Genomic DNA, 15,360 nt, shown 5'->3' with positions numbered 1-15,360 from the left:
CCTACACGATGTGGATAAATGACAGAGGCCAATTAACCTACAAACCCACCCGTCTTTGGGCTCATCTGAGCTATGAAATTGGGTAGGATTTCTTAAAATTGACCCTGGGACCATTGAAATAATGCACCATGTGGGAAATTAGGAAAAGTGCAGTAGCCATTGGAAGCTGTATGAGGAGTCTGCATGCACTGTTGTTGATGCTCTAGCCATTTCCTTATCCATCCTAAGAACATTGTTACCACAGGCCCTTGTGACTTCCGTATCTATTCAAAGACATTGCAGATCTCAGATGCTGATCTATGATAAATGTGCTGGTCTATAATGTTGCAAATGGTGGACAAAAAACAAGGGTTTTTTACTTGTGCGGGAACCACAAACCATAGAAGGTACAATCATATTCAAACTTTATTTTGTTATTTTACATTCACAAAAAAAATGTATCCAGACAGCTTCTGATCATTTCAAAATAAAAGTTTAAGTAACATGAATTATCAGCTCAATTCAGCTAGAATCAGATATGTTAATGTTAAGCTAAACAACTTCACACTTAAAGCGAGTTAATTTTTCCACAGAGATTCTACAGGGTTGGCTACAGATGACCTCAGGAACTGGGGAGTCCTAAATGGCCCACTGTTGGGTGGGGATGATGTGCTAACAACAGGGATGCAAGGATGTGAACAGTGGAACTAGTAGGATTGAGGGAGCGGGGAGAGGAGAGGTGGGGGTGGGGAAGGAAATGCAGGAGTTACGATTAGAGAAATCAACATTCATACCGCTGGGTTGTAAGCTGCCAAATCAAACTATGAGGTGCTGACCCTCCAATTTGCATTTGGCATATTGTGTGGAACCTACGTACAGTATCATGGTTGAGAAAAACAAGGAGAAAAAGCCCATTGAATTGAATTGGATAGGATTTCCAATTTTAGGTAGCATCCCACCCCATCCTTTTTCTTCTTTCTCTCCCTGCTCTTTCCCGACTCCAATTTGCACTGGAAACTGGAGGAAACCCATGCTGTCATGGGGAAAACGTACAAATTCGGAACAGACGACACCCATAGTCAGGATCGTACCCAAAACACTGGCATTGTAAGGCAGCAACTCTACCGCTGCACCACTGTGCTGCCCACAGTTACTCCAGCACTTTGTGCTCAATGTAAGATTCCAGTATCTACAATTCCTTGTGTCTACAAAGCCCATTTCTAGATATGTCACACAAAATTTGGCGCACATGTTAACCACAGTAGTGGTTTAAGTAATAGATTGAAAAACTCTAGGAATTTCCTCTTTCACTCTCTGCTTTGGTTCCTGGGCTATCTAGAAACCAACCCTGTAAACAGGGAAATGCAAGTTTTACACAGAAACATAGAAAATAGGTGCAGGAGGAGGCCATTTGGCCCCAAGCCAGCAACGCCATTCATTGTGATCATGGCTGATCATCCACAATCAGTAACCCATGCCTGCCCTCTCGCCATATACCTTGATTCTGCTAACCGTTAGAGCTCTATCTAACTCTCTTTTAAAGTCTCTACTGCCTTCTGTGCAGAGAATTCCACAAATTCATAACTCTCTGGGTGAAAAAGTTTTTTCTCATCTCAGTTTTAAATGGCCCCTTTATTCTTAGTCTGTGGCCCCTGGTTCAGGACTCCCCCAACATTGGGAACACTTTTCTCTGCATCTAGCTTTAATTTAATAAGTTTCTATAATAATCCCTCTCATCCTTCCAAATTCAGAGTACAACCCCAGCCTTTCCAATCTTTCCTCGTATGACAGTCCCACCATCCCGGGGAATAACCTTGTGAATCTACGCTGCACTGCCTCAATAGCAAGGATATCCTTCCTCAAAACATCTTTCAGTTCTGAGTTTATGGATTGGTGGATTTAGAAGCTTTTGTTCTTCATATTCACTAAACAAAATCTCACACCACTTGATATTTGAAAGAGGCCCAGCCCAAAATTCACCTGGGACTTTTTTTAATTGATATTATTTTTTAAAGCCAATATATTTCTTCGATGTGAGAAGTGGGTAATGCCCATTTTATTTCTCTGACAGAAACAGTTCCTGATAATTCAGGCATGGAAAATCATGAGTTACAACAATCAGGGAACAAAGGTGGACCAGTGAGGAGAGTACGTTGGTTGCTGGTTGACCAGGGGATAGTGACGACTGGATGCCCTGCAGCAGCCTGGGGTTTGCCAGAATCGGGCACCGCCCATAACAACTGGAATGTGGACAGACACATAAAGCTGGAGTAACTCAGCTGGAGTAACTCAGCAGGTCAGACAGCATCTCTGGGGAAAAGGAAAAGGTGGCGTTTCGGGTCAAGACCCTTCTTCAGACTGGAAAGTGGACTGGGCTTGAAAAATAACACCAAAACATGGTGCCTCACGCGGGCTGAGCAGAATATTTCTGTACAATTGCTAATTGGGGATGTGCTTGGGTATGTCAATACTGCACTGGGCTGTAAGAAAATAATTTCACTGTGCGTTTGCACTTTGCACATGTGACAATAAAAGCCACTCAACTATTGAATCGGGATCCTTCTTTTGATAAGACTTAATACCCAACTCCATAATTCTGTTCCACCAATGCCTTCCATAACATCCATAAATAAATAATTCTCAGCCCTGTATAGATATCGCCAACGCCCTTTGTTTAGTTTAGAGATACAGCATGGAAGCAGGATGATCGGCCCACCGAGTTAACGCCGACCACCCGTTCACGCTAGTTCTATGTTATCTCGCTTTGTCATCCACTCCCAACACACTTGGGGCAATTTGCAGAGGTCAATTAACCTACAGACCGGCATGTCTTTGCGATGTGGGAGGAAACCGGAGCACCCAGAAAAAATTCACATGGTCACAGGGAGAACATGCAAACTCCATACAGACAGCAACTGAGGTCAATGGGTTAACATGGAACTAGTGCGCGTGGGTGATCGGTGGTCTGCGTGCTCGGTGGGACAAAGCACTTGGTTCCATGCTACATCTTTCAATAAATTTGTGCTCACCTCAGCAGTTTGTACTGTCTCCCAGTGAGACATCATTGATCAGCCTGATCGCCAGCCCCCACCTCTTTTGTTCTCTGGTACCACAAGATGACCAGTTGCCACATACAAAATATTATTGTATTGTTAACAAGATTTATCCCAAAGCGTTATGATGAAGAAACAAAGAACTACAGATGCTGGATTAGACCAAAGATGGTCTGAAGAAGGGTTCCGATCCCCAAAACGTCGTCTGTCCATTCCCTCCACAGATGCTGCCTGACCCGCTAAGTTCCTCCAGCACTTTGTGTTCTAATCGAGACTCCAGCGTCTGCGGTTCATTGTGTCTCCTTACTGGCCATCGCGGTTGCATCTTTCAATATTTTTAGTACTATGGTACACAAAATTGCTGGAGAAACTCAGCGGGTGCAGCAGCATCTATGGAGCGAAGGAAATGGGCGACGTTTCGGGCCGAAACCCTTCTTCAGACCCTTTTTAGTACTACGGTTGCCTTTTGCATTAGAAATGTGGTCGGCGAGTAACTTAAATTAGAAACTGCAGGGCGATGACTTTCTTAAGATCAAACGATTTAAAAATACTTGGGAGAGCGCCCCGCCCAGACCCTTCTCCCCAGAGCAAGTTGGAAGAAAGCAAGCAGCAACATTGGGAGCTGGTTCACAGATTGTCATTCGACTCAGTTCGTAAATGGTCCCAGGTGTTGAGAACAGAAGATCGTTGAGGTTCAACTTGTGTTTCTGGTTTTGGTGGAGCTGAGCGAATTGTTGATCTGAAAAGTCTGATGTTGTGAGAAATGAGAGCTTTCTTCAGAGTTTCCTTGAACGTGGAACTGGAGAAGTAGTAAACAAACGGATCGAGCACACTGTTCAAGTAAGTGATGCACAGGGTGTTGTCGAAGATCTGCACGGTAACGTCGAACGTCTTGCAATTACTTACGCGGTTTGAGATTAAAACAGCAATTACAGCAACGTTGCTGGGTAAGAAACAGATGATGAAAACCGTCGCCACGACCACCACAAGCCTCGTTGCTCGTTTATATTTGGCCCTCAGTTCAGATTTCATCTGCTTTAGCTTCCAGGCGATACAGCAAGTGGAAAACAGGATGATCGAAGCCGGTAAAATGAAATTGCAATTAATAAAAACCATGTTAGTCAAAATCGCTGTGGAACTTAAGGGCTTGAATGGTTTGAACGGCTCACAATTTGTCACATTCATGTGCTGGAACGTGCGAGGTTCAGTCAAAACGTGCAAACACATCGCCAGCGTTACAAGCCAAAGAATGCAGGATACCTTCACCGCACCGCTTGTGGTCATTTTGCTCACTTTATGGTGAGGGTGGATCACCTTGAAGTAGCGTTCAAGCGCCATAACCGCCAGGAAAGCAACGCTCACTGCCCGGTTCATAAATATCGTGAATATCTTCAGGCGACAGGCAACATCGCCGAAAATCCAGTCTTTCCCACGGATGTAATAGTCAACTCGAAATGGTAGGGCGCAGATTAGCAGAGTGTCCGCGATGGCCAGGTTCAACCCGTACACTGTGCTTGATCTCCAAGTTTTCACATGCAAAGAGAAGACCCACAGAGCAATTGCATTTCCAATGACTCCAAAGATAAATGTTAAAATGAGCACTGGCGGATTGTAGGATGAGTTAATGTCCTCCACTAATGGACAAGACTTGTTCTCGTCACCCATCGTGGAAGTAAACTCAGTTACTTTGAAAGAGGAATAAGATGAGATGCAGTGTAATATGTACGGGGGGGGGGGGGGGTGTTATGCTTCGCATCATAGATCTGGGGTGGTTCCACGGCCAAAACCGCACAGCTAAAATAAGTTACATTGTGAAACTTCCAACAACTCACTGAGAAATCCTACCAAGGTACACGGCAGCCATAAATCACATTGAGGAACCTGGGATTATGTTGAATGGGTTTATTGGAGACACAAGAGACTGCACAAAGTTTCGTTCATAAACTATAGGAGCAGAGTTAGGCCATTCGGTCCATCAAGTCTACTGTGCCATTCAATCATGGCTGATCTATCTTTCCCCCTCAACCCCCATTCTCCTGCCGTCTCTGCATAATCCGTGACACCTGCACTAATCAATAATCTATCAATCTTCACTTTAAAAAATATCATTAACTTGGCCCCCACAGCCTTCTGTGGTAATGAATTCCACAGATTCACCACCCTCTGACTAAAGAAATACCACCTCATCTCCTATCCAAAGCTATGTCCTTTTATTCTGAGACTATTGGCTCTAGTGCTAGACTCTCCCACTAGTGGAACCATTCTTTCCACATCCACTCTATCCAAGCCTTTCAAGAAAGTATTGTTTTTTTTGTTTCCTAGTTTGCTGTAAGAATTCTGAAATCTGCTTGGCTATTTGGTCTACTTGGGGTTAGGTTTACTATTATCATATGTACTGAGGTACAGTGAAAAGCTTTGTTGTTTTCAAATCTGATATTACTATACATACAATCAAGCCAATAGGTAAAACATAGGGAAAGATACAGAGTGCAGAATATAATTCTCAGCATTGTAGTGCATAAGTTGCAGAGACCAAGTTCAATGTCTGCAATGAGGTAGAGGTGAACCGGATGGTCCCCTAGCTTATTGAAGGACCGTTCAGAAGCCTAGTAACAGAGGGGAAGAAACTGTTCCTCATTCTGGTGGTGAGCGCTTTCAAGCTGCTTTCCATCTGCCTGATGTGAGTGGGGAAAACAAGGGATGACCAAAGTCAGAAAGGTCTTTGTTTATGGAATTAGAAGGAACTGCAGATGGCAGTTTATACCAAAGATGGACACATAGTGCTGGAGTAATTCAGCGGGTCAGGCAGCATCTCTGGGGAAAATGGAAGGTTGAGGTTTCAGTTTAGGACCTATCTTCAGACTAAGTAGGAGGGCATAGGGGAGGAAAAAACTGGAGGCAAGAAAAGTCCAGGACAACTTAGAGGGCAACAGATGACCTCAGGCAGGGTGGTTCACTGAAATGTAACAGGTATAGCTTGGACCCAATAGCAGAACAGCATCAGGCAGGTATAATTGGTAATGAACCTTATAACAATACTGTTACACAGAGTAGTAACACAGGAATGGCTACACCGTACTCACACAGAGGCTCAGGATTGAGCGAGGGTTCCGAAGAGTGGCAGGCAGGAGACATAGTCGGGGTAGCAGAAGGTCCGGTCACAAGGAGATCAAACACACAATGCAAACAAACCAGCGAGGGACAGACGAAAGGAGAGTCGAAGCCAGGCAGGTAGTTGAGGAGCCGTTGCAGGGATACACCAAACAGCCCAGGAGAGAGGCAGACAGAAACCAGGAGGTCGGGGACAGAAGGCTGAGGACAGAAGGCTATCCGGGAAGACGACAGGACGGAATGGTCAGGGGCAGGCAGGTTCGAATCCGTGTAGGCAGTCGGGAAATCGCTGGAGAGTCTTGCATGAATGCTGAGAACATTCTGGCACTGTGTGAACGGTGAGGAGAGTCTATATACCGAGTCTATATCTAGGTGATCAGAGGCAACTGAGTGCAACAGGTGAGGAGAGTTAGGCTGATGAGAGGGGAGTGGCAGGCAGGCAGGTGAGGAGAAGGAGGGACCGGTGGAAAAGTACTGGGAGGTGAAGTGGATGAGAATGAGGATGAGGAGAGGGCAGACTGTGACATGAAAGGCCAATTGGAGGCTGGGGAAGGTGTGATCACAAATGGGATACATTGGGCTGCTCTCTCAAAGGCAGCGTGAAGTGTGGATGGAGTCAATGATGGGGATAGACACAAAGTGTTGGTCACTCAGCATGTCAGGCAGCATCTCTGGAGAAAATAGAGAACTGTATCCTGAGACTCTCCTAGTGGCAGCATGATGTAAAGGTTGTAACTTTGTTTGCTCCCTTAACTTTTAACTTCTTGCTTACCACTCTTTCAATGTTACTTGATATTAGTTGATTTCAAATCATGGTCTAACCTTTCTTAAAGTGTTGATAACACTTTTATATGCTTCAATCATGTAAAGGATGGAGTCAAGAGGAAAAAGAGCTTCTCCAAGGAAGGAGCGTGGGGAAGGCGCAGCTTCCGACTCTGGTATCCTCGAAGCAATATTGAAAATGAACGGAGAAATGAAAACAAGATTCTGCAGTTTTGAAGAAATGATGAAAGGAATTTCGAGTAAATTGAAGGAAGTTCAAGACAAGCTGATTATGTTACAAGATGAATCTCGTGAACAGAAGGGACAAATTGATAACTTGCGAACCTTGGGCCAGGAAAGAAATTTGAAGATTGAGAAACTGGAACGGAAAATGAATGAAAATATTCGGGCACTCGAGCAAAACAAGATTAAAAACAAGGATCTGGAAACAAGAAGCCGTCGACTGAATTTGCCAATTGGTGGTTTGCCTGAAGGTTCCAAAATTCTTTCCAAAATATTAGCTATGAGATTGGAAAATATTTTACCGCAAATTATTTTTGAAGATCAGACAGGTTTTATTATTATATAATCGTTACTCATACTTTAACGTTAGGAGATTAATGAATATCATATATACAGCGTCAAATAAAACTCCAGGATGTGTCATTTCACTTGATGCTGAGAAGGCATTTGATAGAGTAGTATGGGAATACTTATTCACTCTGTGGCACTTGAAACATTTAAGATTGGTCCAAAATATATCTCTTGGATCAAGCTGATATATCATATACCTCAGGCTTCTGTACTTACCAATAATCAGAGATCCCCTTTTTTCACGCTCTTTCGCAGTAATAGACAGGGCTGTCTTTTAAGTCCTTTACTGTTTGGTATCGCTTTGGAGCCTATGGCCACCGCTATTAGGGAATCCCCTAATATTTTTGGTATTGTCTGTGGGAATAAGACACATAAGCTATCTCTCTGTGCAGATGATCTGTTATTATTCATCTCTAATCCAGATAAATGTATTCTTGCAATAGTAGCACTACTTAATCAATTTTTTTAGTTTTTCTGGTTATAAACTAAATCTTAGTAAGAGAGAGCTTTTTCCATTAAACAATCTAATTTCGAATTATGAACAGTTTCCATTTAGATTGACTACCGAATGTTTTACTTATTTAGGCATTAAGATTACCAACACAAGGATCTATTTAAAGCCAATTTTACACCTCAATTGATCACAACAAACAACAGTTTACTAAATGGTCGCCAATGTCCTTATATTTAATCGGCCAAATCAATGCTATTAAAATGTTTATCCTACCTATATTTTTGTATTTATTTCAGATGATACCAATTTTTATTGTAAAATCTTTCTTTGATATTATTGACTCCAAAATTTCTTCATATATATGGCAGAATAAAAATCCCAGACTAAGTAAAAAATACTCACAGAAATCCAAAAAAGACGGTGGTTTGGCACTGCCGAACCTTAGATTTTACTATTGGGCAGTTAATGCTCGCTAACTAACGTTTTGGACAAATGATTTAGAAGCTACCCAATGCCCAGGATGGATAAATCTTGAATGTGATTCTATGCAAGGGCTATCATTGGCTTCTATTCTAGGGGCCTCGTTACCTTTTACAATTACGAGATTGAATAAATATACGACTAACCCAATAATAAGACATACATTCCGAATATGGTTTCAATTTCATAAGATTTTTGGATTGAATGATTTTATCTTATCTAGTCCTATCATATCTAATTTTTTCTTCCAACCTTCTAATACTGATCAAGTCTTTCTGTTATGGAAGGGATTAGCAGCTTTTTGTGATTTGTTTTTGGATGAGTTTTTGTGCCTTTTGAACAAGTCTCCAATAAATATAATCTACCTAACTCACATTTCTTTAGATATTTACAAGTTAGACATCTATTGAAGGCTACTCTACCCTTTTTTCCATTACCGCATCAAACCGAAATCTTGGAAAAAAATTTTACATTTGAACCCTTATCAGAAAGGTTTAATAATTACTATTTATGAGTTTACTTGTAAATATCTAAAGAAATGTGAGTTAGGTAGATTATATTTATTGGAGACTTGTTCAAAAGGCACAAAAACTCATCCAAAAACAAATCACAAAAAGCTGCTAATCCCTTCCATAACAGAAAGACTTGATCAGTATTAGAAGGTTGGAAGAAAAAATTAGATATGATAGGACTAGATAAGATAAAATCATTCAATCCAAAAATCTTATGAAATTGAAACCATATTCGGAATGTATGTCTTATTATTGGGTTAGTCGTATATTTATTCAATCTCGTAATTGTAAAAGGTAACGAGGCCCCTAGAATAGAAGCCAATGATAGCCCTTGCATAGAATCACATTCAAGATTTATCCATCCTGGGCATTGGGTAGCTTCTAAATCATTTGTCCAAAACGTTAGTTAGCGAGCATTAACTGCCCAATAGTAAAATCTAAGGTTCGGCAGTGCCAAACCACCGTCTTTTTTTGATTTCTATGAGTATTTTTTAATTAGTCTGGGATTTTTATTCTGCCATATATATGAAGAAATTTTGGAGTCAATAATATCAAAGAAAGATTTTGCAATAAAAATTGGTATCATCTGAAATAAATACAAAAATGTAGGTAGGATAAACATTTTAATAGCATTGATTTGGCCGATTAAATATAAGGACATTGGCGATCATTTAGTAAACTTGTTTGTTATGGTCAATTGAGGTGTAAAATTGGCTTTAAATAGATCCTTGTGTTGGTAATCTTAATGCCTAAATAAGTAAAACATTCGGTAGTCAATCTAAATGGAAACTGTTCATAATTCGAAATTAGATTGTTTAATGGAAAAAGCTCTCTCTTACTAAGATTTAGTTTATAACCAGAAAAACTAAAAAAATTGATTAAGTAGTGCTACTATTGCAAGAATAGATTTATCTGGGTTAGAGATGAATAATAACAGATCATCTGCACAGAGAGATAGCTTATGTGTCTTATTCCCACAGACAATACCAAAAATATTAGGGGATTCCCTAATAGCGGTGGCCATAGGCTCCAAAGCGATATCAAACAGTAAAGGACTTAAAAGACAGCCCTGTCTATTACTGCGAAAGAGCGTGAAAAAAGGGGATCTCTGATTATTGGTAAGTACAGAAGCCCGAGGTATATGATATACCAGCTTGATCCAAGAGATATATTTTGGACCAATCTTAAATTTTTCAAGTGCCACAGAGTGAATAAGTATTCCCATACTACTCTATCAAATGCCTTCTCAGCATCAAGTGAAATGACACATCCTGGAGTTTTATTTGACGCTGTATATATGATATTCATTAATCTCCTAACGTTAAAGTATGAGTAACGATTATATAATAATAAAACCTGTCTGATCTTCAAAAATAATTTGCGGTAAAATATTTTCCAATCTCATAGCTAATATTTTGGAAAGAATTTTGGAACCTTCAGGCAAATCACCAATTGGCAAATTCAGTCGACGGCTTCTTGTTTCCAGATCCTTGTTTTTAATCTTGTTTTGCTCAAGTGCCCGAATATTTTCATTCATTTTCCGTTCCAGTTTCTCAATCTTCAAATTTCTTTCCTGGCCCAAGGTTCACAAGTTATCAATTTGTCCCTTCTGTTCACGAGATTCATCTTGTAACATAATCAGCGTCTTGAACTTCCTTCAATTTACTCGAAATTCCTTTCATCATTTTTTCAAAACTGCAGAATCTTGTTTTCATTTCTCCGTTCATTTTCAATATTGCTTCGAGGATACCAGAGTCGGAAGCTGCGCCTTCCCCACGCTCCTTCCTTGGAGAAGCTCTTTTTCCTCTTGACTCCATCCTTTACACGATTGAAGCATATAAAAGTGTTATCAACACTTTAAGAAAGGTTAGACCATGATTTGAAATCAACTAATATCAAGTAACATTGAAAGAGTGGTAAGCAAGAAGTTAAAAGTTAAGGGAGCAAACAAAGTTACAACCTTTACATCATGCTGCCACTAGGAGAGTCTCAGGATACAGTTCTCTATTTTCTCCAGAGATGCTGCCTGACACGCTGAGTGACCAACACTTTGTGTCTATCCCCATCATTGACTCCATCCACACTTCACGCTGCCTTTGAGAGAGCAGCCCAATGTATCCCATTTGTGATCACACCTTCCCCAGCCCCCAATTGGCCTTTCATGTCACAGTCTGCCCTCTCCTCATTCTCATCCACTTCACCTCCCAGTACTTTTCCACCGGTCCCTCCTTCTCCTCACCTGCCTGCCTGCCACTCCCCTCTCATCAGCCTAACTCTCCTCACCTGTTGCACTCAGTTGCCTCTGATCACCTAGATATAGACTCGGTATATAGACTCTCCTCACCGTTCACACAGTGCCAGATTGTTCTCAGCATTCATGCAAGACTCTCCAGCGATTTCCCGACTGCCTACACGGATTCGAACCTGCCTGCCCCTGACCATTCCGTCCTGTCGTCTTCCCGGATAGCCTTCTGTCCTCAGCCTTCTGTCCCCGACCTCCTGGTTTCTGTCGGCCTCTCTCCTGGGCTGTTTGGTGTATCCCTGCAACGGCTCCTCAACTACCTGCCTGGCTTCGACTCTCCTTTCGTCTGTCCCTCGCTGGTTTGTTTGCATTGTGTGTTTGATCTCCTGGTTACCGGATCTTCTGCTACCCTGACTATGTCTCCTGCCTGCCACTCTTCGGAACCCTCGCTCAATCCTGAGCCTCTGTGTGAGTACGGTGTATCCATTCCTGTGTTACTACTCTGTGTAACAGTATCGTGATAAGGTTCATTACCAATTATACCTGCCTGATGCTGTGCTGTTATTGGGTCCAAGCTATAGCCGTTACATTTCAGTGAACCACCCTGCCTGAGGTCATCTGTTGCCCTCTAAGTTGTCCTGGACTTTTCTTGCCTCCAGTTTTTTCCTCCCCTATGCCCTCCTACTTAGTCTGAAGTAAGGTCCTAAACTGAAACCTCACCCTTCCATTTTCCCCAGAGATGCTGCCTGACCCGCTGAATTACTCCAGCACTATGCGTCCATCTTTGGTATAAACCACAATCTGCAGTTCCTTCTAATTCCATAAACAAAGACCGTTCTGACTTTGGTCATCCCTTATTTTCCCCACTCACATCAGGCAGATGGAAAGCAGCTTGAAAGCGCTCACCACCAGAGTGAGGAACAGTTTCTTCCCCTCTGTTACTAGGCTTCTGAACGGTCCTTCAATAAGATAGGGGACCATCCGGTTCACCTCTACCTCATTGCAGACATTGAACTTGGTCTCTGCAACTGATGCGCTACAATGCTGAGAATTATATTCTGCACTCTGCATCTTTCCCTTTGTTTTACCTATTGTTCTTGAGTTTGGCTTGATTGTATGTATAGTAATATCAGATTTGAAAACAACAAAGCTTTTCACTGTACCTCAGTACATATGATAATAGTAAACCTAACCCCAAGTAGGCCAAATAGCCAAGCAGATTTCAGAATTCTTACAGCAAACTAGGAAACAAAAAAAAACAATACTTTCTTGAAAGGCTTGGATAGAGTGGATGTGGAAAGAATTGTTCCACTAGTGGGAGTGTCTAGCACTAGAGCCCATAGCCTCAGAATAAAAGGACATAGCTTTGGATAGGAGATGTGTGGAGTTCATTACCACAGAAGGCTGTGGGGGCTAAGTCAATGATATTTTGTTAAAGTGGAGATTAATAGATTATTGATTAGTGCAGGTGTCACGGATTATGCAGAGACGGCAGGAGAATGGGGGTTGAGGGGGAAAGATAGATCAGCCATGATTGAATGGCACGGTAGACTTGATGGACCTGTTGTGTCTTCGTGTTTGATATCCTGATAATAAACGACACAATTCAGGTTGTTTTGGTTGCCTTATTGTACTCCTTTATTCAGCTGCTTTCTCTGTGTGGCGTTGTGATACTAAAAGTGCTTACATACCTAATCACAGTGTGTGTGTGTGTGGGGTGAGTGTGCCTGATACAAAGTAGTGCAGGAGGTTGGGACTGCTACAATGAATATGTAGCATATGTAACATCCCCCCTTCTCAAAAGAAAGGAACAAAAATTAGTGACACTAGAGGATTGCCAGAGCGAGGGTGGCAATCCTGTAGCAGATACCGTGGGATTATTCTGCCCACATTCATGGCATTCTGCTTTCTACTATACTACACAACAAAATATATAAGGGCAGCTTGTTTTCTTTCAGGTAGTGCGTAGCCAGTCAAGAGTCATGTCTTGGCGTGACTTGTCCCTTCCAGTGCTAGCGATAACGCGCTGGGGGTAAGATGTTGCTCCTGGATCTAGTAGATCTGGTTGTTGCCTGCAGTGTTGCACTCGATGTATTGGTAACTTGTTGAGTTGTTTCCTGACCATTGGTTGGTGCTGGTTGACTATATGACTCACTGGTAGCAGTTTGTGAGAATGTGTTGTCATCAATGGTAGGTGTTGCTGCTGCTGTGGGTGGTGTCCTAGGAGTTGCTGGTGTTGTCTTTGAAGTTGCAGGTGTTGACATTTCAGGTGTCGGGCGGATGTGAATTCTGTTTCGTCTCAACTGCCTGCCCGGTTCTGTCTCTATGATATATGATTTTGGGGTTCCAGCCCTGCTGGTGATTTGTGCTGGGGTCCATTTCTTTGTTGTTGGATCCTGAGCATGTACGTTTTGGCCTTGAAATAGTTCAGGCAAGTACTGTGCATTTTTGTTGTATTGTTTCAGCCCCTCCTCCTGGGCAGCTGCCAATTTTGCCCTTGTTTCTTCTTGGTCGATAGGGGGTTGGATTTTGCTTGGCAGGGTGGGTTTGTATTTCCTGCCATTTAGCATTTCTGCAGGAGACTTCATGTCAGCCTTTAGTGGAGTTGCCCGTAAGGATAAAAGTGCCAGGTTTGGATCCTCCTTTGCCTCTCGGCATTTTATTAGTGTTTTCTTGACTGTCTGTACTTGCCTTTCAATAAACCCATGGCCCTTTGGGTAATGTGGTGAAGATGTTGTGATTTTGAACCCGTATTCGGTGGCTAGCTCTCTGAATTCCCGAGATGTGAATTGGGTTCCATTGTCACATACGATCTGCTCAGGTATTCCTTGCTCTGCAAACAACCCTCTAACAATTGACACAATTGTTTTAGCTTTCAGATCCTTTACGTTTCTCACAAATGGGAATTTGGAGTAGTAGCAGGCCATAATCAAATACCATTGCTGGTTCTCTGTGAACAGGTCTGCTCCGATGGTTTGCCATGGCCGGCTTGGGATATCACTGGGTGTCATTTCCTCCTTCTGTTGTGAATTCCTGTATTTTTGGCATATGTGGCATGTAGATACCAGCTTTTCTATGTCCTTGTACATGCCTATCCAGTACACAGCGGATTTAGCACGGAGTCTGCATTTTTCCATTCCTAAGTGTCCCTGGTGGATCTTTTCGAGGATTTCTTTTTGCATGGACTTGGGTATGATGATTCGTGATCCGGCCATCAGGACTCCATTCTCTACCGAAATATCATCACGGATGGTCCAGTATTCGCGGAGGAGAGGCTGAACTTGTTGTCTCTTTTCTGGCCACCCCTGTATTACCATTTGGGTGAGGAGCTGGAGTTCTTCATCTCTGGCTGTTTCCTCTTTGATTTGTTCCAGCTTCACGCTTGTCACACTCACAATGTGGTGGATCTTTATGCTCAGCCCTTCCATCTCTTGTTTGTCATGTGTTGATAGTCTGGATAGGGCGTCAGCTAGCAGCAGGTCTTTTCCTGGCTTGTATCTGATGTTGTAGTCGTAGTGCTGTAGCCTCAGTAATAGTCTCTGTAGTCTGGCTGGTGCTTTGGTGAGGTTTTTTTTTCCGATTTGTTCTAGAGGGCGGTGGTCTGTTTCAATGTCGAAATACCTTCCATATAGGTAAGTGTGAAATTTCTCGCAGCCATAGACTACTGCTAAGAGTTCTCTCTCTATGTTTGCGTACCTTGATTCTGTAGGAGTGAGTGCTTTGGATGCATACGCAATAGGTCGGCCATTTTGTATCAGTACTGCTCCGACTCCTCTCATGGAGGCATCAACTTGGAGTGTTACAGGCTTCTGCCTGTCATAGTACTGCAGGATCGTTTCTTTGCTGATGAGTTGTTTTAATTTTTCAAAATCTTGGCTATGTGAAGCACACCAATCAAATTCAGCGTCGTCTTTCATCAATTCACGGAGATTTGCTGTGTGATTAGCAAGCTTAGGTATGAAGACTCCCATGTATTGTATGAGCCCTAGGAAACTTCTTAGCTGTTTCTTGTCTTTGGGTTCCTCCATGTGGTTGATAGCATCCACTTTTGTAGGGTCCGGTTTCACTCCTTCTGCAGAGTAAATCAGTCCAAAGAATTTGCACTCCCTTTCTTTGATTATGCATTTGTCTGCATTGAGCTTTATGCCGGCTCTTCGAGTTTTTTCCATAGCC

The 15,360-nt window shown here is 42.3% G+C and overlaps 1 protein-coding gene across 1 annotated transcript; it reads right to left on the bottom strand.

The window, feature by feature from the left end:
- Positions 1-500: 500 nt before the first annotated feature.
- Positions 501-4,757, bottom strand: LOC129709377 (hydroxycarboxylic acid receptor 3-like). Its single transcript, XM_055655687.1, has one exon. The coding sequence runs from the start codon at positions 4,695-4,697 to the stop codon at positions 3,660-3,662; it is 1,038 nt and encodes a 345-aa protein (XP_055511662.1). The 5' UTR covers positions 4,698-4,757; the 3' UTR covers positions 501-3,659.
- Between the last annotated feature and the right edge of the window lie 10,603 nt (positions 4,758-15,360).

The sequence above is a fragment of the Leucoraja erinacea genome, chromosome 25 (genome assembly GCF_028641065.1).
Source record: "Leucoraja erinacea ecotype New England chromosome 25, Leri_hhj_1, whole genome shotgun sequence".
NCBI classification, from domain to species: Eukaryota; Metazoa; Chordata; class Chondrichthyes; order Rajiformes; family Rajidae; genus Leucoraja; species Leucoraja erinaceus.
The sequence above is the reverse complement of the archived record's forward strand: the minus strand, read 5'-3'. Positions and strand labels throughout refer to the sequence as shown.